This window comes from Phlebotomus papatasi, chromosome 3 (genome assembly GCF_024763615.1).
Source record: "Phlebotomus papatasi isolate M1 chromosome 3, Ppap_2.1, whole genome shotgun sequence".
NCBI lineage: Eukaryota > Metazoa > Arthropoda > Insecta > Diptera > Psychodidae > Phlebotomus > Phlebotomus papatasi.
In genome coordinates, this window is record NC_077224.1 from 30,357,061 (window position 1) to 30,382,385 (window position 25,325).

General features: G+C 36.0%; 2 protein-coding genes across 3 annotated transcripts; one reads left to right on the forward strand and one right to left on the reverse strand.

Annotated features, from left to right (window-relative positions):
- Positions 1-38: 38 nt before the first annotated feature.
- On the forward strand, positions 39-25,179 carry LOC129807504 (bridge-like lipid transfer protein family member 1). Of its 2 annotated transcripts, XM_055856801.1 has the most exons (19): positions 39-656; positions 745-1,152; positions 2,001-5,149; positions 5,369-5,551; positions 5,843-5,972; positions 6,292-6,512; positions 6,810-7,416; positions 7,602-7,703; positions 9,526-9,961; positions 10,029-10,152; positions 10,237-12,076; positions 12,953-13,070; positions 13,222-13,875; positions 13,961-14,435; positions 14,608-14,879; positions 14,967-17,647; positions 18,812-21,019; positions 23,350-24,490; positions 24,623-25,179. In XM_055856801.1, exons 1-19 carry the CDS (start codon positions 549-551, stop codon positions 25,000-25,002), a joined length of 15,237 nt encoding a protein of 5,078 aa, XP_055712776.1. In that variant the 5' UTR covers positions 39-548; the 3' UTR covers positions 25,003-25,179. The 2 variants fall into 2 exon arrangements, with proteins under 2 accessions (XP_055712776.1, XP_055712777.1); XM_055856802.1 differs by lacking the exon at positions 7,602-7,703 and having other exon boundaries at positions 40-656.
- Positions 17,640-18,815, reverse strand: LOC129807583 (uncharacterized). Its single transcript, XM_055856959.1, has 3 exons — positions 18,485-18,815; positions 18,105-18,416; positions 17,640-18,037 (listed from the first exon to the last, which is right to left on the reverse strand). Exons 1-3 carry the CDS (start codon positions 18,648-18,650, stop codon positions 17,676-17,678), a joined length of 840 nt encoding a protein of 279 aa, XP_055712934.1. The 5' UTR covers positions 18,651-18,815; the 3' UTR covers positions 17,640-17,675.
- Positions 25,180-25,325: the final 146 nt, after the last annotated feature.

The following is a 25,325-nucleotide window of genomic DNA, read 5'->3' on the forward strand; positions in this document are numbered from 1 at the left end:
CTAGAAATTTTGTAATCAGCTGGTGAGTGACAACTGCGCACGCATCCACTACCACCAAAAGACAGTGTCATGTACAAGAAAAGTTGAAAAGAAGTTTTTGTGTAATGTGTAGTAAATACAGTGAATTATGCTCAGAATTGTGATGTTTATGACGTAAATATAATATATTTCAATTGTGAAATCATCAAACTATATTATAAAGTGAAATACTGGAAGTTAATCTTAAAGATTTTGTTGAAAGTATTGAAAAATTTTCTTGATAGAGGATAGTGACGCCATTGCAAATGGCTCGTCGCAGAAACTCATTATTATCGTTGAAAATTGATAAGATTGCAGAGAAAGAAATTTTTTTCCGCATTACTTACTCCAAATGTGAATGGTGATGTTCAAATACTAAAATTAATGTGCAATAAAAGGTGTAAAATGAATGGTATAAAACCATGATATATTGGTCGCATTGATTTTTTTGGGGCGTCACATTGTAGAGGTGCTGACAGTCTACTATACTTCCACTGCAGCTGTATATTTGCGTAGAATTTCCAGCGAAAATGGATGCACAAACCCAAGTACCAGATTTTCTGGGTATTCCACTGGCCGCCCAGTGGAATTATACACAGCATGTTACCTTGGAGAACCTTAAAATGGACTCAAACATGGTATAGATATAGATATAGAAATAGATTATTGTTTAAAATGGAACACTTTCGAAACTTTATTTCATGAACGATTCTTCTGGCATTTTAGGTGTGGCTTCTATGTTCCTTGCTCACATCCATCTGCTGGGTGATCTACATCACTTTCTACAATTCCCGTGTGGTGGGGTATTTCATTACGAAAATGGCAAATAGATTGTTCATCAAGGGTGCATATTTCCGTATTGGATCGCTTACACTTAATCCTCTGGCTGGAAAAATCATGTTCCGGGATCTCGTGTATATCTGCTTTGATTACACAATTCGCATTCAGGACGGATATTTTATCTTTAGATGGTGGAGAGCTTATGTGCCCAAGGATGTATCGGAGGATCTCTCCCATTCGGACACACGCCTATCTGTTATGTTGAATGGTCTAGAATTACATGTCTATAATCGTTGTGATCTCTATTCGAAATTGGAGAAGACGTTTGGGCTCAAACCTACTATCCTAATACCGGTGAGTGGAAAAAATACCACCGAAATATAAACGGTCCGATATCTCAGCAAAGATATTGTTCGTCATTTAGGAAAATGTTGAGAAAACACTTTATGGTTTAGTATGTATACACTCGTGTAAACTTAGCCCTTCATTTAAATTAATCTACCTGAAAAATTGATAAGAACTGCAATTTAAATGGTAGGGACAATGCAAATAATGTAATCTTTATTAAATGTGGAATGGATTGGCTTTATGAACAGGATTAAGCTTTACTCTAGATTATTAACGATAACTATTCCTAGCATAAATTCACTCCACGATAGTTTAAGAAAGCGATTGTTCTTTCATCTCATCACTGCTATTTTAATTTATAATTAAACTTTGTATCACAATATCTATACTCGTAAATTATTTATATCCGCTGCTAACTTTAACACAATCAAAATTTCGGGTCCTATACAACGAACTCTTGCCTCGAAATGTTAGGGATTTTCAATATTAATTTGTCGAAAAACTATTGCATTAAGAAAGGGACAGATAATCCTAACCGGCTTATTGTAGGTGAGATTCTTAATGTGAGCTAACTCGGAATGTATGCAAATTCGTTTTAGAGCTGAAGTTTGGGACGCCATTCAGTTATCTTGAATCAAATTCGTGAAATTATACATATTTTGTATTAAAACCAAAATATCAAGTCCGGTTCATATGGGTATAGTAAGGGTCGGGGTACAGTGGGTTGGGGTAGAGACGGATGGGACCCATTATATAATTTAGCAAGTCGATTAATTAATTATTTAATTATAATTTATGCTTTTATCATTCATTTTTGTTGAAACTTCCTAAAATTTTTGATTTTATTATTTTAGACGGAAAATATGTCAAATGACGAAGCGAGTCGGATTAATGAGCAGGCGATGAACGTACAGAATTTATCAGCTAGTAGTGCAGATGTTGCCGAGGAGTTTACTAATACGAGACAAAGGCAAAAGAAACCACGACCCGAAGCCATGACAGCGACAACCTGGCGAGATTTAATACCTGTGATCAAAATTGACATATGCTCGAGTCGTTTTGTTTTTGGAAACCGTCTAACGCCCACCACCCTCTCAATTTGCGTAGAAGAGGCTCACTGTGTATATAGCACAAAACCAGCCGTATCTAGACTGGATCACTTTATGCACTTTGTCAAAGCAAAAGCAGAAAATGCCAAAGTTCTTCTAGCACCTAGCCCTAAATACACTGGTCTTGTAGATGAACCACCAAGATACATGGGGGAAGGTTTTGTTGTAATGATGTCAAATCTTCTGGAATTGTATTTCTATATGGATGAAGCTGGAGTGGTTCCTGAACAGCCTGTCTTATTAACATTAGCAAATGGTGATGTGGTCGAAGCAGCGCCGCCAATGTGGGGTATTGATATTAAGTGTGGCAAAGGAACGGATTTCAGTTATGGACCATGGGCCGATCGACAAAGGGATCATCTGTTTAAGTTCTTTTTTCCACCAGATTGGCAGACAATGCAAGTTACATTGCCACCACAACCTGGCGACCGTCGCCAATATCAATCCTTTGAAATTAGTCTCAGTACTTTGGATAGGGCTACCATTGACATTTTGTTTTCAAAGAACAAAGAAACAAATGCTGTTCATGTGATAACTGGACCTGGATCCTATCTAGAAGTTACTCTTCCTTGGTTAACTCTCCAAGATGGCTTTACTACAAAAGTAACTGGGCAGCTGCTTCATGTGGAGGCTACAACGAGTCTGCAGTATCGAAGTCTGGGAGAATGTGAAACGCTTCAGTTCAATATCAAAGTTCATTATCCACTTAGATGGAATGATCATCAGGAATGGTTAATTAATTTGACAGGATCAAAAGCTACAGCATATGTGGTATACTCTCACAAAGATTTCTTCCAGGACCTTATTGAGGACTGGGCATCGAAGTCACGGCCAGATATCTTATACTTTGTTCCTTACACGTGGAAGTTTTGCATACTCCTAAAAGAATTTGAAATTATAACACTCAGCAATGAATACAATTGGATTGATTGTTCCAGCACGAATCAGGAAAATCATCATCTGGCTTTCTGTGGAGATCTCTTTGATTTGAGTTTCAATTTGCCCTTTGATGATTTTCTACCACCGACAGTTCCTCTCAAATTCTGGATTCATGGTGAGGGACTGGATTTAAGTATGTATTTACCAGAAGTCTCCACGAGTCGACCGATTCTCATTGGATTAGATGAAAATGCCAGAATTCTCACAAGAGATGGGCATGTGAAAGAACGAGCAGATCTTCTGTCAAAAAAGTGGCGAAGGATATGTTTAAGAAATTCTGGATGGATTGACTGTTGGACGGTACCTATTGTTGCATTAGCAATTCAATATATTTACCATCCGATTCCTCCACTAGGCCCAGATCCTCAGGCTGATATCACAACGCCGGAAAAAGAAGAAATTCTTTTAAGTCCAATGCGAATTCCCAAAATGGGAAAATCACCAGTGATTACGTGGACTCAAAGTGATCAACGATTTGATCCAACAACCTTACCACCAGATAAAGTGACGGTTGAGCTAGAAATTGGGTCATCAGTGTTATTTGCCTATGGTGCTGTTTTGAGGAACTTCATTCATTTGAAAGAGAATATTTTTGGAGAAGATCAATCTTTCACGGATATGGAAACATCCAATATTAAAATGTCCAATACTCCATCACAAAATGCTGCACTAGCAAAAGCTACTTTTATTGCTAAAGACGATCAGGCTAAATCTGTGTCGGAAGTGAGTCTTGCTACAGAAGAAAAACCAAAACGTTTCGATCCTAGGATATACAGGCCATTTGAGGTCACTGTAACTGTCACAATTCATGATATTCAGGCTCATTTAATTAAAAACTGTACGGAAAATGATCCTCCATGTCCCATAATACTAATTGAGAGATTGGGTTTTGAGATGACAAAGAATTTTACAGAGACTCAATTGCAAGTCCTTGTTAGTCCATCGTTCCTCATTATCCCGGACAATGTTCCACGCAGTGCTAAAGACAAACATTTGAAACAAGGTCATCTTCTGTTATCAGCAGTGCAAGTGCGTGGTCATGCTATGTTTAGCAATGAAGGTCTATCACTTAATGAAGACACACTTGAGTATGGTTGGCTGCTGGAGGTTCAGCTGGGTAAGTTATCTGGTAAATTAACACTTCAACAATTGTGTCACTTAGTAACAGGGCTTGAGACTTTTCTGATGCTGGTAATGGATTCAGAGAACCATTTGAGGCCCTCAAAAACTATTAGATACTGTCACCACGGTATTCCTTCTAATTTGTGTCCGCAATCCAAAGAAGATACACGGTACAGATGCCCATCTTGTGAAGATATTAAATATCGAATGACAAGAGTTGCAATTGATGCCACAGATTTATATTTAGTGGAAAGTGGAACAGCTCTACACACGTGGATATCACCTATACGGATAGCCATGTGTAATTTACATGGGCAACAAGTGAAATCTGGTACCACCGGCTTGTTACCAACAATTCTCATTCGGCAATTTGTTTCTACTGGGGGTCATTTCTCTCATAATAACGGGAATTCACACAGTAACACAAATACAACAGGAAGTGGTCGGTCATCTAAGCTCCAGGCACACCATCAATTCCAGCAAACGCAATCAGGAAAAGAAGCAGAGAAGAAGGAGGATTTAAATGTGCTGTTTAAGAGAGAAGATCAGTTTATCAAGAACAAAAAAGATGTCGATTATGGGATTAATAGAAGAGAATCAAAAGAGAAAGATGATCTCCACTCTAGTCGAAGGTACAAAGATTACGATCATCATTACAAACGCGAAAAGGATGACGCATTCTCATCTGTTTATTCGTCTGTGAGGGATCGCAATCGGGAAATTGATCAAGATCCATGGCTGGAAGTTGGCTGTGTCTCCCTAGGTCCCATTATCATTGAAGCAGCTTCAGCTCTTCCCATTCCGGAGCACTGTTTACATTTGGTCCAACACAAGTAAGAATTTTTGTTCCGTAATGCCTAGCGCACAATAACTTTTGTTTTGTAAACATGTTTTTAATATTTCAGTGAGAGTGAATGAAACCTAGATCTAGTGATCACACTGATCACACTCGCTCTTTTAGGAGATTTTGAAAACATATTTACAAACAAATGTTATTGTGCGCTGGACATAATTCATCGGAAATCAAAAACAATATTTCTCGTATTTTCCAGGTACTTGAAAGTACATGATGAAAAGTCCAAGAGATTGTGGTTTTTATGGGGTATGAATGTAGAGAATACAAAATGTGGCTGTGTTGGCGGTTGCGCCTTCTTTGGATCCAATAGAAATGGTGCGAACTTCTTTAAACCTACTGCTCAAGATTTGCATGATAATGTGAATATTGCCCGATATCAGTGAGTATTTTAATTACAGATACAGATAGATATAATTTATTATGGAGGCAGCCAAAATTCCGAACGCCAAAATCCCGAATGTTCAAAATCCTGAAAGGGATGAAATTATATGAATAATAATGTGTAGAATAATTTCCCGATACACAGAAAATTTCCCTTTGCTTTCAGCAAGCGCAGGTACAATCGTGGGAGTAGCTATGACACTTAAGAATTTGGGATTTTGACCGTTTGCATACTATCATGTCATTAAAAATGCCAATATAGATAATTTTTATTCATGATATTTTTTAGTATACATTCCAGTCCCAAAGAGTACGGTTTTGGTCAAAGTCTGTTGCATGAAGGGCAACTGGTGTTTCATACACCGCCCTACAGTCTTCAGTCTGTAACCCTTCAAGAGTGCTACGACTATGTTACGAGGGTAAGTTTCTTTTTTATTAATTTAAGCGATACTTAGAATCTAAGAAACATGCTAGTGCATTATATAAAGCTGAGATGCTTTGTTTTAGTTTTTTTTAGTTGTATATTTAAGTATAATTTTTACCTCCAAAACAGGATTTAAAAGATTATTTGCTTTGTGTATATGAATACCATATATGTAAATTAATAGCTTTACTACAAAATCTAAACATTAGTGACTGAAAACGAAAGGCGATGTTAACAATGCATACTTTTAATAATAATAATATGATTTTATTGATTTTTTTCGCAAAATTAAATCATATTGTTTGCTATGGCAGCCTAATCATCGTGGATCTCGTCATGGAGTAGACACAAAATCCCCTTTGCCTGTTCAAAGGCAAGAAAGTATCTACGTGACAAAATCTGATACTTCACCTAACAGCACTATGATAAGATCTTGTGCAGAATATCATGAGAAAACTCTACCTAAAATGAAAGAAAAGGGGTCCCCTCTATCTGGAGAACGAAAAGGCAGAAGGTTTTCTTATACGAATTCGAGGTCAGTATATTTCAATAATTAACATTGAATTATTTTTGGCAAAGATTATATTCTTTTTGAAGGCTTAATCATTGTAAAATTGGTCTTTGATTCTATACCTTTGCCAAAGAAAAACTGGCGATATATTCTCTTTTTCTCGTTATTGAAAATATGAAGAAATATCGGCATCATCAGGTGAGACTATCTATAAACCAAGAATGTCTTGTATACTGATGCCTATAAAAATTTAATTTTACTTTTAATGAATTTTATAATTTTTTTTAAGTAATTAAAAGCAATTGTGTTGGTCTTCCATAGACAAAATATTCATGATGTTCCATATGCTCGACTACTTGATACGCCGTCAAAGAGTGGTAGATCGCGAGATCAGTGCGATACACGAATGGTGCACACGGGGCCGATTAGGCAGGACTCAACTTCACGCTTGTCAACAGTTACTTCAAGAGGCCTTCAGATTCCACCACCAAAGACAAGTGCATCGGATTCAAGGCTGACTGTGGATTATTTCCAACCTGTTGATGATTTGGATTTATCGATTGAAATGTCATCCTCTGCTCCACCACCTCAGCATCCACTTCAGTCGGATTCTGAGCAATCTCTGAGTCCACATGTAATCTCAGAGGAAGCTATCAATGGAGAAGTTCAGAGAACGATTTCTCTAACATCAGAAAATCCTTCTGAGGCATTCTTTTCGGCTGATGAAGACATACATGCATCACGAAGCTCGAGTCTTAAGACAACTGATATTGTTATGCCAGTATCAAAGAAAAGATTTGCATCTGATCTCAGTATTGGAGGGCAGAATGATCTTGACAATAAGTTATCAACACATCGCAGTGACTATGAAATCAATACACCTGAACATAGAAGTTTACCTAAAAGACCACAGAGTACAGCAGAATTTGTAAGTGATATATTCTTTTTACTTTGTAATAGTTTTATTTTTGTTTCCAAGGTACTTGGGGAGATATTTTTTTTTTACTATTAAATTCATTGCATGTTTACATCATTGAACATCATAAAAATACCACTCGCGAAAATGTGCAAGCATTATATCCATTAATTTCCTTTTAATGTGTGTACACATAGACCGGAGACGAGAGAAGAATTCACGGTCTTGCAACACCACTTCGAAAATTTAGCAATATTTCACCAAGACCAGAATTTCGTCACTTTAAACCAGTGTATGATGTGAGTAAAAGAAACACGCTTTTTGCAGGAAAAAACACCCCTTTACAGTGTGAAAGAGTAGTATCGATGTTAGAGCAAAGTCTGTGAACTGATAAAAGTGCTTAGTGTTTATAATTTTTTTCACTTGATTTTTACCATCAATTTGCACATGTACATAAAATCTACTTTACTTTCATTTTTATTTTAAACGTTTGATTAATTGCAGAGTGTCTGAGCTGGAATTATGTATTTCTATTGATATTAAAATGCATTACAATAAGTATAAGTATAATTTTACAAAAATTCAAAACAATTAGCAAAGATTTTATCCTGTTTTTTTATTAGATCCTAATGATTTATTTTTAAAAACAATAAACCCTTTTGACGTTCTTAAATAACCAGTCGTTAAATTCAGATTTGGCTAGTCATTAGACGCCATATTCATAGTTTCAACAATCCAACAATTTTACTGTTCGAACTCAAAGTGATCCGCTTTTTTTTCAACTTGTCACCGTCCTGGAGCTTAAACGGTAAAATATGTCAACTTCCGGTCTTTGGTAACTCCTAATAAAAAAGAAAACAGATGTGTTTTTTCTATTTTTCTCTCTATCCCCCACCATCACCTTCAAACTCATGTTGTTTTGGCTTATTTCAAAAAGGGCTCCTACGATTTTTTTTTATGGATATGTTTGGATACTTTGGATATGTTGTGATAATGTGTCGAAAATTCCATACAAATAATAGTAAAAACGCTATCTCTAATTTTTAATCATTTAAGGACAAGAGGGTCAAAAACTGGGTCAGAAAAAAATCTTTTTTCAACCTTTTCAGAGGAAAGCATAAGTTTATATGGCCCTAGGAAAAATTTCGTTTGGGTTCACCGCTGACCCAATCGTCCTTAAAGAGTTAAAGAACAAAGTATTAATTTCGTTAGATGGCTTATTTTTCAACCATTGGCGTTCAATCAATCAAAACGTAAATGACATATCTTCCTCATATTTACATTTTTGTCTGTAGTCAGTATGCTTGTAACTCATATTTCAGAACATTCCAGAATAATCATTTCTTTACTAATTTTCGATTTTGGTATTCTTTTGTGATTTACGAATTAATTTAATCGCCAGTAGACCAGTAGGCACCAAAAAACCACGTGAAAAACTAATTGACGGAGAGCTCTATCTCGAGGATTTGAGCACTCCGCAAAGCTCTGGGACGCTTTTTGCCACCTCGATGTAAAAGTGATCTGGAATTTGTCCAGATAATTTTTTTTTAGTAAAAAATACATAATGCAATACACAAGTTTAAAACCTAATTTTCACTGCTAATAATTTGCATAACATTGCATAATTTATAGCTCACATACAATAAATTACTTCGTGTAAAATCATTTTTGAAATTGCATATGTAAGAAGACTACAGTTAGATTTCGACCATTATCAATAAAATAACAAAAATATGCTTAAGAAACCAAAATAATTGTGTCGCTTATAACTATCATTATTAATATTCGTGTCGAGGCTTAAAATTAAAAATGTTTGGCAAAAAACGGGCCATGTTAATGGCAAGCGGACTTGGCGACATCAAATCTCCTTTTCTACTAATTACTAATGAATAAATTAATGAATTTTTCAACTTTCCAACTTTTAAACACTCTGCATATTCATTGTGTGTAATTGATATCACTATTATTTTTTTAAAATAATTTATTATAATTTGCATATATTGCATATATTTATATTATATATATATATATATATATATATAATAAAATGTCAACCTAAAATTCAATGTAGCTTAACATTTTGCTACTAAAAAAAATATCTTTCAACATATGGATTCTCAGGAGTCTTCCAGTGATTCCCCCAGTCTATCCTCAACATCGTTTATATCAGCGTTATCGTCGCAAGAAGATATAACTCTTGTAAATTTGCATATGCAAATTAATCGTCCAATTGTCGATTCACCACTCCTCATGGCCAGCTATGTTACCCATTTGGCTCAAGTTAGATGTACAAATTGGTCACATTGTTCATTGCCCTATGGAGCAGATGCCTTCTCGACACCTCTATTTCAACAAACTGAAGAAGGCGGTTTGGTTTACATTGGCGGTAAGATGGTGCCACATTTTGATACATGCTCCAATTGGCGTGAGGTGAGAATTCTTACAAGAAGTGATCTTCCAACCAATTCGAGTCTACCAAGTACTGGAATGCCAAAATCCCATCCGTGGGATCCATCAATTATGATTAAAAATGATGAACAGGAAAAACATAAAGAGAGTAAGTGCAATTTAGTTAAATATTTGTAGATGAAACATTTTTTTTTTAAATATTCCGTAATTTTTAGGCGAGGAAAATGAATTTATCAGTCCAATTGGAGGTGAGACAGCAACCAGGAACTCCATTGTTGTTCGTTTTAAAGGCCAGGCTGATGTTATGGTTACTCCATTATTACTAGAAGGACTTCAAAGGTTAGAACATCTTTGTGATTTATATTCTTTTTTAACCCAGAAAGAAATATGATTATCGGTAATTATTATATATGTATTTATCAGGATGATTGAATCTTTAACACCAACTCTTGCTACACTTCATCCTCTAACAATAATTAATTATTTGCATGGTTCATGCGTGAGGAAAGTCGAAGCGGCTAATATTTTGAAACGTGATCAATCACTTAGTTACTGGTCACAAGTTCATTCAAATTCAAAGAGATCAACAGCTGAAAGGAATCTTCAAGGTCCTGGAGGACCTGTTCTTACCGATGTTTATGAAGAGAGTATCTCAACTCAGTTACAGGGATTAATTGTTTTACCGAAAATAAGTGTCTCTATGATACAGAGTTCAGTCGTTGAGGAAGTGATCTCGTTTGCCGCTTTGGATAATGTGCAGGACTTAAGTTGTGCATCTCTTTTAGTTGTTTGCTTTGACAATATTTCCACGCGATTTCACTTTGCGAAAACAACTAAAGCTTCTATGCATACATTTACACAGCCTACCATGAGATCAGGCGGCATGAAAAAAGGTGGAATAATTAGAGGTACTACGAGGGCTTTATTGGCGCATTTATCGTCACAATCTCGCCCCGATAGTGTCCCTGGAGAACCTGTATTAATTGAGACTTCAGAAAAGCAACTTGAGGAGTTGGTTGTAACTGTGGATGTCGGAAAAGCTCATGCACAATTACGGCGACTAAAGAATGAAGGTTGTGATCTTCAAGAGAGTCAAACTATTGTAACGGCAATTCCTGCACATCGTAGTCGAGCCATGTTTGAGTGTACAAAATATCCCGAAGAACCCTCCTTGGAGCCTTTTGGGCTAGGTTTTATAATGTTTGAGGGTGGCCTTGAAGGAATTGGAGTGAAAATCGTTAAGAGGTCACAATTTGAAAAATCCGAAAATGCCCAGGATCGTATGAAAGAGCAATCAAACGAATCTGATAACAATGTGGAAATTCAAGCGTCAGTTAAAAAATCAAATCAACAAACTTCTGTTGCACCAATACCTGGTGATTCCACGCAGAATACAGGTAAAATGTGTGAAAATATGTCATCATCTGGACTAGTGAAAAAGCCTGTAACCCCAAATCTTAAGCCAAGCACACCCAAGGAGAAGTTTATAATTGGATTAGATTTCAATAAGAGTCGCGACAAGGAAAGTGGGAATAAAGATAATGGAAAAATAGGGCAGGCATCCCAAGTTAAACAACAGGAGTCAGTGGTATCGGTAGATGAGGATATGCCAAAGGAAATAAGTGGAAGTAAACCTCAATTATCCCAAAATACGGGAAAATTTCAGAGTCTTGTGGCAAAGAAAAATGATAATGGCAAGACATCCTCATGCATTATCGACCTTAAAACTGTGTGGTTTAATTTCGCTGCTCCTCCAAGGGTCCCAATTACACGGAAAATTGACTATACGCGGTTAGATTGGAATCTCTTGAGCACAGCTTCTCCAGCAATAACAGCTTGGATGAATCCTAGTAATAGGTTTGCCATCAAAGTTATATCTATGATGAGGGCTATGCATCAGCGACGAACAGCTGTAACTGCGAGTTTAATGGCTGATGGTTTGGAAGTTCAAGGAATCCATAGGCCTGTGAAGAGTCGTTACTCAAGAAAATTGACACCTCTGTCTAAAACCCTTCAGGAGGATCCAAGTTGTCAATTATGTACAATTATGCAAAAGTACATTTTGCAAGAATCAGTAGCGAAGCTAGAGGAAAATCTAAAGCAGCAAGATCTTCCTCAGTTGAATGTTTTACGTCAAGGTGTAATTGTATTAAGTCGTCAGTGGAAGAACACATTGTATAATCCAATGTTGTTTGAGCATCAGTATAAGAACAAGTTGATTCAGCCCATGAATGTGGCATTCTCCATGCAACCACTTGATGAGGTGAGTACAAATGTATTAAAGTCCACAAATTACTTTGCAAATTGTTATTGTTTTTTTTTTAAATCAATATAGTTATATTCTATCAATAGAACATATTATGATAGAAATGTAATCTACAATGTAACAATATGATTTTTCAGACTGAAAGTTTTACTTATGATAGTATGAGTTTTGATAGTAGTGAGTCAGTTTTTGGTAAGTTGCCATTAAATTCAATATCAGTTAAATATTAATCTCTCATGTCCACCTCCACTATGTGCTTCTGCCGCATATAGTTGCTGCATTATTATTATTATGTAAAAATGGTGGTAGGAATACGTTTTATGTATAAATATTTTCTATATACTATTATGTCTGAAAAGAAAATTAAATTTTCTTGATTTTGTTGACAGAAACATTCAAAAATATATTTACTCACTTGTAGAATACATTTCAATGTTTTGTGTCTTTTTTTCTTATCTTTGGCAACTAAACACTCTCTAAATGAGAGCAATTGACTCTGCAAAATTCTTTGAAATAAGTTCAAAGTGAATGAAATCCAAACTTAAATTTTTAAACTGAACATGTTATTTAAAGAACAAACAAATTTTTTGTTGGTTTGTTTTCTTACAATTTTCTTTTAAATTTGTTAAATATTGAAATGTATAGGTAATCTCTAATTGCGAATGCTCAATTACGTTTGTTAAAAGGCTAAAAATGTTATTTTACTATCCAAACAATACTTATATATATTTTTTTAATTAAAAGTAATTCTGCATCGCTCATTAGAGTCTGAAGAAAAAAAACAAAGCACTTGTCAGAGAAATCTATAAACGTAACATAATCTATTATGGGGTTGTCTTATATGCTTACCTGCCTTTTCGCTGCACATTCTAGGATTGTGATGATGTGGATGATATGGACACTGAAACATATCCCATGGGTGTTATAAATGACTCGGAAGAAACAGAACGTACAATGCTTCTGGGTCAAGGTGTGGTACCTCATCGCAATGGTAATAAATTTAAATCCATTCATGTCCATTCATTGCTTTTTATCTCTGTGAATTTCTGTCCATAAAATGCTTTATCAATAGCTATATTGTTAATAATTATAACGTTGGAGTTAGTATTTATTTATTAATAATTTTTTGGTTTCACTTGCAGTTATTAAGTTACCCGATGATATGGGTGCTGCTACATCTGTGCCTAATTCAAAATTGTCAGATTCAGTAAATACTTCACCGAGTCTAAAGTCAGGAAAGGGCAATAGAAAGAAATCATTAAAAACACAACCATCGTCCACTAGACATTCCAGTATACAGATGTTTCCAATAATTTCGGGATTTGTTGAAAAACAAGAGCCCCAAATAGAATATGGAACACTTTGTGATGGATCACTACCTTCAATTTGCAGTTCATCTGATTCCCTAGAGAAGGCTTGGAGTCCACCGCCAAATCACAAAGAAGACTTGTACTCGTGGATGGCTAAACAACAACATGAAAGTGATAAAAATATTCCTAAAGATAAATTTCACGATCGACCATCGACACCTGTTCGACCAATTGTTGTGCAATCGGCAAATGGATATGTTCAGGATTCCGTTCGTCTTCTTGATGCTCATCTAATCTTTGAGCCTTTGTTGTCGTGCCTAGGAGTCATGCCACAGCAAATGGTGAATAACATTTCCAACCCAGATGTATCTTTAGACAGTCTTGGAACGAATTTGTCTTTGGTGGGATCATTTGATACACTGAGGATTGATATCGTTGTCTCTGAAGCTAGTGACAAGAAGCCAAAAGCAAAAATTGGGAAAAAATGTAAAAAAAAAATCTAATATATATAAAACAATTAATTTTTTTTTTTTTTAAATATATTTATATTTTTATTATAATTATTTTTTAGCTAATGGGAAATTCGTTCTTACAATGCCACCGGAAACTCCAGCATTTCTGTGTGAACGTGTTGGATTAGAAATTGAAGTTTTGAAAATGACTGATGGTTTCCCAGATGACACCAATCCAAATATACTCTATATGTCACGCGGTCAACTAAAGAAGCACACAAGTACAGTGATAAATTTCAGTCTCAATATTCGATATATTTCGCAGCAAGTCAATATGCCCCTTTTAAGACTACTACATCAGATTACCAATATGTACCAGAATGTCAAGGAAGCTCAAAATGAATTGCGAGAGCAACCTGAAACTGGAAAACGAAGTGTTCCTATTAAGGATGAATCAAGTTTAGCATCAGAGATTAATGATCCCACACTTTTGGGATCCATTCATGAACCCATATCTCAAATAGATAGCAACATGATGGATGAACACTATGACAAATTCAATGAATCTTATCTAATTAGACATTCTATAAGCAGGTAATTATTATGCAATTTTTTTTTTATTAATTTTTGCCTGTTGTGCTTCTATTTTTTCCTACTTTTTTCTTTGTCCTATCTTCTAAATCTATGCACAAAAACGTCTTTATAAAATGAAAAAATTATTTATTTTAGTTAAGAAGGAAGTATCTAATATATCAATTATATTTAGGACTCGCTTGCCATCTTTGGGTCCTCTTATACCTTTAACACCATCTCCTAGTGCCCGTAATCGTCCTCAAAGTTTTGCACAAAAGTTGCGATCGACGAGTAAGAGTGTGAAAGGAAAATTGGGCTACATCAATTTAGCAGAAACTGTGTCTACACCAATAAAAATCAGTCCAACAACAGTTTCGGCGTTTGAGCAGGCATATCCTGTATTGCAAAGAAATCCAGTAGAATCTAAATACTCCATTGCTGGTGGTGCATCGAGCTCATATGGTGGTAAGAGTTGTAAAACTTTGTTATATAATTTTCATAAAATTGGTGACGTGGAATCAAAATTCACATCTTTAACATTAATTACAATAGGTCCTTTAGTGAATGAAGCTTTTGTAGACTATTCAGCACCATTTGGACGATCATCATTTGAGGGTGGAGTAGTTGCTACAAATAGTCTTACAACAATAACACCCAAATGCTGGAAAACAATTTATCATCTTTTGGATTTGTATGCTACGATGCCAGAAACGAAAACTGTTTGTCACAGAGTATCTGTTTCACCAGATGCAATTGATCATTTAAAATCCATTCGTCGAAATAATATATCAGCTGATCGGAAAAACAGTCAAAGAGGTGAAGCAGAGGATGGAGATGGCAGTGGAACACCAGTTCCTACTGTATCAACTATGGCGAATGAAAGAACAAGATTAGTGGTGTTTGGTGTTGCCAGGATACATCGTACTAGACTATTAGCAACTCTGAGTGGTTTGAAACTTGAAGCTGAAATTACAGCACTCCAGAGCAGTGCTACATGGAGAAAGAAGTCACGTCCAGCAGTTCTAGAGTGCTCTCTTACAGGGCATATTGGACGTGCTATGATTGTTTTATTGGAGGGCGTTGCACCAAGTCAGCAAACAGTTGTGAAAGTGACTGTTGGAAAGAGTCAAACTCTCTACTCAAGTATTTCCAGGCGAAGTAAGGATAAAAATAGCGGATTATTATCGATTGGACCTGTTAATATAGACATTCCGCAGCATCCTGTTGCTTTACATGGAATGATGACACGAAGTTCCAAACAACTATCATCCACATTGCAAGAATTGAGGGTCACGAGATCTTCAGCACGGCTTTCTCGACAGAATGATGAACCAAACTCTCCCTTACAAGCAAAAGATGCAAAAGAAAAACAATCCAGGAAGCCTATGACAAGTTCTAAGGCTGCCAATACTCGAAGTGCTCTCATTCAGCCACTTGTGATGCAATTTAATGTTATTTTACAGAGTTTATCCGTGACGGCAGCTCTGTTGCCATCGTTACAGGCTCAGTATAAGATGGATCATGTGTCATCAACAGGTGTGACAGGAAGTAAGGCTAAATTTACCATTGATCTCCCTAGCCATTCACTTAGTTTCACAACGAAAATACATACGAGTGAAGCCAACTTGCCATCGGAGGCATCTATTGCACTGCCTCCTATTCATGTGAGTGCGGAGTATGTGCCAGAAAATGCTCCGCAGGATGTGCCGATTGATGGTGTTGTCCTCAGGCAGGGTGGATATGTATCAGCATCGGCAGAAATTGGTGTCTTTGAGCGATGTTTAACCACCAATCTGCTAAATCATTTGGTATTCGTGCAAAAGGTATTTATGAAGGAGGTCAATGAGGTAGTTCAGAAAGTTTATGGAGGTGAGAAACCCGTTCCTCTATGGCTAGAAGATAGTGAAGACAATGGATCATCTCTAAAACGTATTCTATTTTCACTTAATATTCGTGTAAAGCAAATACAATTAACAGCCACCACACCATGTAACTCTGCAGTTCGCTTTGAGACGGGACAGTTGGATTTGCATCTTTCAAATCGTGTAAAAAATCTTGCAGAAGGATCGAGCACAAAATTATTTGGGAAAGCCCAGATAGATCTCAATTTGTCCTTAGGACAAATAATTAAGAATGTAATTTTCGATGAGGCTGAACCGGAATTTCAGCAATATGCATTCTTTAATACTACAATAGGTTTCAGAAATGCATTTCAAGATGAGATGTTAAATGATGACAAAGAATTAGTGTTGATTACACTTAAACGTCCTTTAATCTACATTCAACCAGTAGCTGTTGATAAGGCTATATTGGTATGGTTAAACTATAAAAATGCCTATGAATATTGGGCTGAAAAACGAGCTAATCTCAATAAGGAGGTTCTTACGGCAACTCAACAAGTTTTTGAGAAGGTACCATTTGGGCAATTGAGTCAGCATCTCAGTACACCAAATTTGTCTACACTGTTCCTCCAACTTACGGTAGAAGACATGGGCATTTGTTTACCGCTCAACCCCTTACCACCAACTAATTGGGGCCAAAGATCTATTCAGGATTTTGAGTCTCATGGAGCTGTAGTAATTACCCTAGAAAATACCATTATATCAGCATGTAATTCTGGATCTTTAGTGTCTAAGGGACGCTTTATTGGGCTCTGTTTGCGCTTTGCTGATGATTTCGAAACATCCCTGGATGATTGGAAGCCAAATATGAATGATGCTAGTATCATGAATCTATGTGTGGTGTCCGAAGGAACATATGAAGTGTGTTCAAGGACAATAGCAGCCAAGCAATATTTGGAGAATGCCAAATGGATACTCAATGTGACATGGCAAATGGAAGGTGTTGATATTCACTTGGACGTTAATATTGGGAAGCAACTTTCGGCCCTTGGACACACATTGACCATGCTGACTGGATCAGAAGAAGATGAACCAATAACTGTTGAGAGCGCTGATAGTGATGAGGCTGATCAAACAGAAGATAAATTTGAAGAAGATTCCTCACAGTCAAAAAGAAGCCTTATGGAGTCTCTACCAGCCTTTGTCTTTGATCCTACAATTGATACCAAAAAGCGATCCATGATGATGGAAAAAGAGATGAATGAACAGTTCAAGATTATCAGTGATCTTAGAACTTTGGGTGCTTCATATAAGACTATAGCTCACGAAGAGAAACGTCTGCAGGAGCTTCAGGCACTATGCTACAAGTATTTCAGACGTGATATGATACAGGTATGACATTTTTATTTATTTACTATTTTTAATTAGTACAGAAGCTATTAATAGTCATAGTTGATTTTCTATCATCATGATGCATTTTATTGAGCTCTACGGGCTCTACCGTTGGAATGGATGAACGTCTGTCTGAGTAGTAAAGTTCTTCTGGTGGTCCACTTTTAATTTTAGACATTGTTTCGCAAGATATAGAAATTTTTTGCATTTCATCTACTCCTAGTTCAATATCTCCACATTCTTTTTTGATAAATGCACTTGAATCAGTAATTTTCATTTGCTCGAGGTCGTTTTTATTTACAGACAAACGTCCTGCTGAACTGCTTTTCAAATAATCATCGGACTTGATCATAGCTCTTTTATCGTAGGTCTCATTAAGATAATCTAACCCTGGAATTTAAGTTATAAATTTTATTATTAGCAAAGTTAAAATAAATAAAGCCAATGTTTTTTTTACCATGTGATTGCAAAGTTTCTTCTGGCTTCTGAGTAAAGCTTATGCCATATTCTTTTATTTCCGTGACATTGGTTGAAAAATTTTCTTGCACTGGTCTGCTTTCTGTCTGGATATGACCAAGATTTAAATTATTAAGACCTTCAACTCCAGTAATCCATATTGTCTGCCCGTGAACATTAACATTTGATTTTTTCTCACTAATCTCTTTATGAATGTTATCCAATTTGCTATTCAATTTCTCAATTTTTTGCATGAGACAGTCATAATCTCCAGCAGATTTTAGGGGTCTGGACTGCTGACCTGATATAGATTCTGAAGCATAAAATGTATTTCTCAGTATTCTATAATATGAATTAAAAAATGTCATTCTGGTAAATTACCATGAATTTTTTTGGAGGCACTCACGTAGAGTTTACAGACAATTGGCTCTTTTTCAAAGTCATTTATCTCAAAAGTGTCCGAATTTATTTGACAAAATGTATCTTTATCACCATTTTCACCGTCAATTTTGGCAAACAGTTGGATTTTTCTTTGTGGAAGGGCCATTTATTAATTAAAAACTTGAACACAGTTAGACCGTCGTAATTTCAGGATGAAACAATTTTTTTACATTTTTTTCTATTAATTTTTTCCAAAGACTTCTCAGTTTTGTGATTACTTTTTTTTTTGAAAAAAAAAAATCTCAATATATGTAATTCTTTTTGCAGAAATGGAAACGTCCTTCGATGCGTCGGTCCATGCTAAAGGCGGCCAATCGATCAAGATCCTTTGTCATCCAGTCACCCACAAATGATAATCTATTAGAATGCGGTGAAACTGGAGTGGTGGAAAATGTGAGTGGTATAGAGGTTGACAGCGGTAGTCTTCACAGTTCACCACATTCTGGGCCATCGAGGAGTGCTTCGCTAAAAATGCGTATTCCAACAGGGCCGCGGGTAACTTTTACCGATACAATGCGTCAATCTTCACTACCCAGTGCTGATTCCGAGATGAATTTTCATGAGGGTGGGGATATTGAATGGCCATCTTATGATAGTTCAATGCAAGAAATTCATCACATGCTGGAAATTGATGGAGAACAAGTGGAATTGAGGAAAAAGAGTCCGAGTTATCCAATTAAGCAACAAGAGCCGAATGTTGACTTTGAATTAGATATTAAGGTGTTGGTGAATTCAGGAAAGTGTGTGCTCTATACCAAAGAGCCTGATGATCGAATAACTAGTACAATTCTCAATTCTTCACGACATCACAAAAGAGAAAGGAGTACAGGAACTGATTGGGGTAGTCCAGTGCAATCTAGGCGCAATAAAGATAAGACACGGTTGCGTTACAATGCTAATCATACACTTCTCACAGAACTAACAATTTTTCATATTCCTGGACTTGATGTGAAGCTCCACTACCAATCAAAGACTATTCCGGACGACAGCTCCCCAAGACTGTGTACAACAGATAATCTTGGTACAAATCGAAGGTTTGGCTCCAAAAGAGCATCCCTATTCGCTTGGATGACACTGCAGAGTATTCCAGAGGAAACTATCATATCACCACATATTCTAGAATTTCTTGAGCAAACTCTTGAGCCAATACCTAAAGCCAGTCTCATAGCACCATCGAATCCTGTAAATATTGATCTACTCCAAAGCAATTATGTTGCTTATGCTTCATTCCCGGTGGATGTCATTGTTTATTTTCACATGCAACCATCAACGTTTAGATTCTCCTGTCTTCCCGTATCCAGAGTCGAGTGTATGCTCCAATTACCGAGTTTGGATATTGTTTTCAGTTCAAAGAGGCAGGAAAGTGGTGCAGAACATGAGGCTAAAGCTTCATCTGGAGGCGGATTAAGTGTAACAGGATGCTTGGCAGATTTCAATGTCTACATTTTTCATCCATATGGAGGAAAGAAAAGTGGAATTAAAGAGGCGCAGTTCTCACCTTTAGCTGATAGTGAACGTAAAGATTCGTTGAGTATAAATGTGGAATTTGTCAAATTCCATCTTACACGTTCCCGTACAGTGAATTATGAGTCATTGACAAACAAAAAATCTGATCAAAAAGCGATAATTAGATTTTCAACAATTGTAGATATTGGAAGTGCATCATTCAAGTATGATATGAGACGACTTACAGAAATTCTTGCATTCCCTAAGGCTTGGTACAGACACAGTATAGTTAGGCGACTGTTTTTGGGTGATTTGAGTGTTCACCAAACTAGTACTGGTGATTTGGATTTCACACCGTCTGATGAGGGTAAGGCATATACAAAAAGTGTTGGTGGTTCGTCTTCAGAGAGAAGTCCTCTGCTCAAGGAAAAATTGCGTTTAAATTTTGATGGTGAGGCATCCAAGTCGTCTGGGGTAAAATTGAAAGATATGGAAAAATCTTCTAGCTTGGATTCCAACACATCTCCGTCAGAACCCAATCAAGTAACAGCATGGGAAACTCTTGTACTATTTGCGGTGAATTTTAAGAAGCTGAATGTCCAGATGAATATGGGCAATGTGATGGGAAATGTGGTTTGGCTCACGAAAGCCTTTCAAAGTGATGGTCGACTAAGTATTGGAAGTACTGGGCATAAAAATATGTACATAGGCATTGGCCTAGGTAGTTCCACATTAGACGCCAAGGGTGGTATTGTGGGTGGAACAATTGAACTAAGTAAAATTGATACACATATGCGAGTTCAGGAAGAGCCAGGATGTCAACCACATCACATTATGAGTGTCAAACTATTGGCTCTAGAACTAAGATTAGATTATATGGGAACGAGTGTTTTGATGACAAGGATAAGCTCTCTTAACGCTGCAATGGAAGATAAATGGGAAAATTCAAAAGAATGTTCATCCGATGGAAGACTTAAGAAACCATCTGTAATACTAATTCATGGAGATTTAAGCTGGGATCAGTTGCAGGTAATTTATGAAAAAAATATGTGAAATATTTATTTGATTTTCATCTCTCATTTTACTATGTTACAGATGCAATGAACTAAATTTATCCACTTGAATTGCCTTTAGTCAGATGGATTTTTTTTAATTAACTGATTAACTGATTTTAATCTCATTAAAAGTTGTATAAAACTTCACGAACAATGCCTTCAATAATTTTTTCTTTATAATTTTCATATATAGTGTAACACGGTGTATATTGGATCTGACCCTCTTAATCAATCTTGATGATTATTTAGGTATAATTATAGAGGCCATTTATATCTATATTTCGTCCCAATATCATTTTTGCTCAGATTATGCCATCTACCTTTTTCGTCGTTGTCGTTTTAGTGTAAATTTTTTTTTCATAATAACGTTGCATAATAAAAAAAAGAAAGCCCACAGACAGTGATATGACCGCTTTTACTCGACCACGTTCTTAAAAATAACATTTAAAAGAAAGTTCTCACAAAATTCAATCATTGTTTGATTAGTTATAGTTCATTACATGAACACAAAAGTGGCTGTGATCAAAAAACGTATTCCACTAAAACAAATAAACTAAATTATGTACGCTACAGAACAATCAATAAAGTCAAGTTATAGACAAAAATTACAGAGGAGATTCTGGTCTCAATTCACTCACATATCATCTTTTTGGCAGTTGCTCGAAATCCCAGATATTTTGCCAAAAAAAAAAAAAAAATCTAAATTACTGAATAACATCTCTCAACATAAGTATTAAATTAGCATGCAATCCAATTCTGCTCACGTTAAAAATGTCACCTATACGATAAACTGATCTAGTTTAATCTGTACGTTTTATTAATTTTTTAACTTTAATGCATGCATTGCAGTTATTCTAAAATTTTTCCATTGGTGGTCAGAAGATTCAGCTCCAAACCAAATTGCACATTGGCTCACATTGAGAATTGAAAAGTTAATTTTAATTTAATTTATTCCAAGAGATATTACTCTCTCTAGGCGCTTAACACTCCAGGAAACACACCGTAATAAAACATATTCTTTGAAAAAAAAAAAAAAAAAAAAATATATATATATATTAGATGAGATCATATATTCTGTCAGTAGAAGAGGTAAAAAGTTTGGAGTGGTATATCTCAGCTCCTGATGAACATAATTGGATGAGTGAACTATTGTTGGAAAGCTTGGTTCATTAGCTTTCAGAATCTGGTATATGTAATTGGCTATGGGTAAATCATGGTCATCCAGAACCATTTATGTCGAAGAAGACACTTTTTGCAGCGTCATTTTTGACCATCTACTGCTGGGACCAGGAGTGACCCACAATTCTCGCACTTGGACTGTTCGTTAGAGGAACTCAAAGGGTAAGAAACTTTTTTTTTGGACATCTTACTTTTTTTTATTCATCGACTTTTGCAAGAATTTTAACATTTTACATGCAAGGAAAAAATTACAAAAATCCTAAAAGAGTGGTTTCTGGAGGGGAAGGATAGACGTGGGGATGAAATTGATGTGATATTTGGATTCCTTAGATCAACTTATGGGGGAGTACTTAGAACATTCCAAGTCGATATCTTCATTAGTTTGTCCAGAAAATGAGATAGAAGGATTTCTGTCATTCTTTTTCTATGCGTATAAAATGTTAAAATTCTTGCAAAAGTCGATGAATAAAAAAAAGTAAGACGTCCAAAAAAAAAGTTTCTTCTACAAATTATACCCTTTGAGTTCCTCTAACGAACAGTCCAAGTGCGAGAATTGTGGGTCACTCCTGGTCCCAGCTAGATGGTCAAAAATGACGCTGCAAAAAGTGTCTTCTTCGACATAAATGGTTCTGGATGACCATGATTTACCCATAGCCAATTACATATACCAGATTCTGAAAGCTAATGAACCAAGCTTTCCAACAATAGTTCACTCATCCAATTATGTTCATCAGGAGCTGAGATATACCACTCCAAACTTTTTACCTCTTCTACTGACAGAATATATGATCTCATCTAATATATATATATATATATATATATATATATATAGAAGGCTTTGTTTGTAAGGTGTTTTAATACACACTTGCTATGTTTGAATAACATGTAATATAAATAAAAGAAATTTTTTTTTCTGAAAAAGATAATCTCTTATCACATAATTTGAAATGATAATATTAAATTTAATTTGGACTTTTATCTGAAATCTGTTCTGCATATTACATACTAAAGAATTGCTATGTTGAAGTCTAAAAATGATATGCTGTTGATAATGCCAAACACTTTAGGATTCTGCTTCCGGTGTAGGATAAATCATTTATTTAATTTTTATTGTAAAATACTCAGGTGCTAATATCGAAGTCAACAACAGCTGATCTACTCAAGATGTTCTACAAACTTGAGGAGTTTTTCTCACAGCAATTCAAATCCTCAAAGAGGGTATTTTCATCATTGGAGCCAAGATTTTCCACTGCAGGCAGGACAAGTAGCCTTAAGAGGCGTCAGATGCAATTTAGAAAACGAACAATCTCTGTGACAGACAGTGGGATTGGTACACAAAGAGAGCATAGTGCCCAAGAAGCTAGGCATCATCGACACTGGCAGAAGCCACTAAAGCAAGTCCTGGGATTTTGCTTGTCCTCAATGAGTGGAGAGGCCGTGCCAATTTCTGGAACAGTTCTTGGTGGCACAATGGAATTGCATGGAAATAATATCTCATTAGCTTGTTTCCATGGAATTAACTTTAAATCCAAATCCTGGGCTTTGTTTAGTCTTCGTGATCCATGTATTAATTTTGCAACTGAGGCTCAACAGATTGAGAATACTGATGATGTGCACATAAATCAGACATTAATATTTAGTCTTGGAATGAGTGCTAGGGCTCAGCCACAAAATCACTCAATGGCTACTGTCTGTCGGATGACTCGCAATATAATCTTTCCGCCACAGTTCAAGACACTTCATGAATGGTTTCACTATGCTTTTGCCAACAGTGAGATAGACTCTGTAGATCGATTTCCGGTGCTGGAACGTGAAAAGCCGGAACCCAATACAAATTCAATTGAAAAAGTGCGGTCTGGAGGTGCCGTAGGAGGATCACAACCTAAGCTACAAGATCCCAATCATAATCGTGAGGTGATATTTGCTCTGCCAAGTCTTAGGTTGCAGTTCAAGACAGAACATCTTCAAGGAGCTGCAACTCCGGAGTCCAATCAGGAGGAGAAACCTGTGGTGGAGTGCAGTTTCATCACAGAATTTGAAGATCATATCTTTGTGACAGTAGATGCTGATGCTTTCTTTTTTCTGCACGATCTAATAACGACGTATCTTAAAGAAAAGGAAAAGGTACTCGCAGCAGCTGGATATGCAAGATCAGCTTCACCAAATATTCTTCCTGTCAATTCAAACCTTACTTCACAATCTACTACATCTCCTGATACTGTAAAAGTTGCTGATGGTGATGCAGCAGTTGGAATGTTCCAAGAAGGTACAAGTTATATTTATATAGGTATTTATAGCTTACTAAGATGTATCTTTAATTATAAGATTGTTTCAAAATCATAGATTGCTCTGAATTTACTATGAAAAAAAAATATCAAACTATTTTTTTTTATACTAGGTTTGGCAAATGGTGTCGGTTTAGCTGGTACCTCAACTTCGTCGAATGCTTCAAATTCATCATCAAATATCACAGTGAGTGAGGAAAAGACGTTGAAAATTGATAAAATGGATATGGAGGCCTTCTTGAAAGATTGGCGTGAATTTGTTTGTCGAACATGGCATTTGGAGCCAACTGTACGTCTTTTATCGTGGGCTGGTAAATCTATTGAGCCTTATGGCATTGATTATATTTTGAATAAGTTGGGATTTAGTCATGCCCGCACCACTATCCCAAAATGGCTTCAGCGTGGTTTTATGGATCCTTTGGATAAGCTGCAGGCCCTGCTTATGCTGCAACTTCTTTCTATGGTCAAAGAGAATCGTGTGCACAATAGCTAAGCCCTAAAGTGGTGGATATTTATCAAGTCTTACTATACCTCTCTCTGATCCAATGGATTCAATCATACCAAAGATTTTGCGTTTCATCATAGGCGGTTGGCTTCAAATTAAATAGAATTTAGTGAAATTTAGTGATCTTAGTGATGGTATGCAATAAAGGGAAACTCAGAATTAAAACAGATTTGTTTTCTTCCATAACCATTTATTATATAAAAAAAGAAAAAAAAAATGGAAGTAAAAGCTTTCACCGCCAATATCAATAACAATTATGATATTTTTTTTTAGAGATGTTCATTTCAATTATTAAAATATCACACAACTTC

What these genes read in the sequence shown, in the direction of transcription:
- LOC129807504 (XM_055856801.1), top strand. Translation starts at nt 549, where the DNA reads ATGGATGCACAAACCCAAGTACCAGATTTTCTGGGTATTCCACTGGCC. An exon ending in AGCAAAAATTGGGAAAAAAT is followed by an intron (nt 13,876 to 13,960) that starts GTAAAAAAAAAA and finishes ATTATTTTTTAG; the next exon opens with CTAATGGGAAATTCGTTCTT. An exon ending in AGTTGGAATGTTCCAAGAAG is followed by an intron (nt 24,491 to 24,622) that starts GTACAAGTTATA and finishes TTTTTATACTAG; the next exon opens with GTTTGGCAAATGGTGTCGGT.
- LOC129807583 (XM_055856959.1), bottom strand. Translation starts at nt 18,650, where the DNA reads ATGGCCCTTCCACAAAGAAAAATCCAACTGTTTGCCAAAATTGACGGT. An exon ending in TGCCTCCAAAAAAATTCATG is followed by an intron (nt 18,417 to 18,484) that starts GTAATTTACCAG and finishes TTTATGCTTCAG; the next exon opens with AATCTATATCAGGTCAGCAG. An exon ending in AGAAACTTTGCAATCACATG is followed by an intron (nt 18,038 to 18,104) that starts GTAAAAAAAACA and finishes CTTAAATTCCAG; the next exon opens with GGTTAGATTATCTTAATGAG.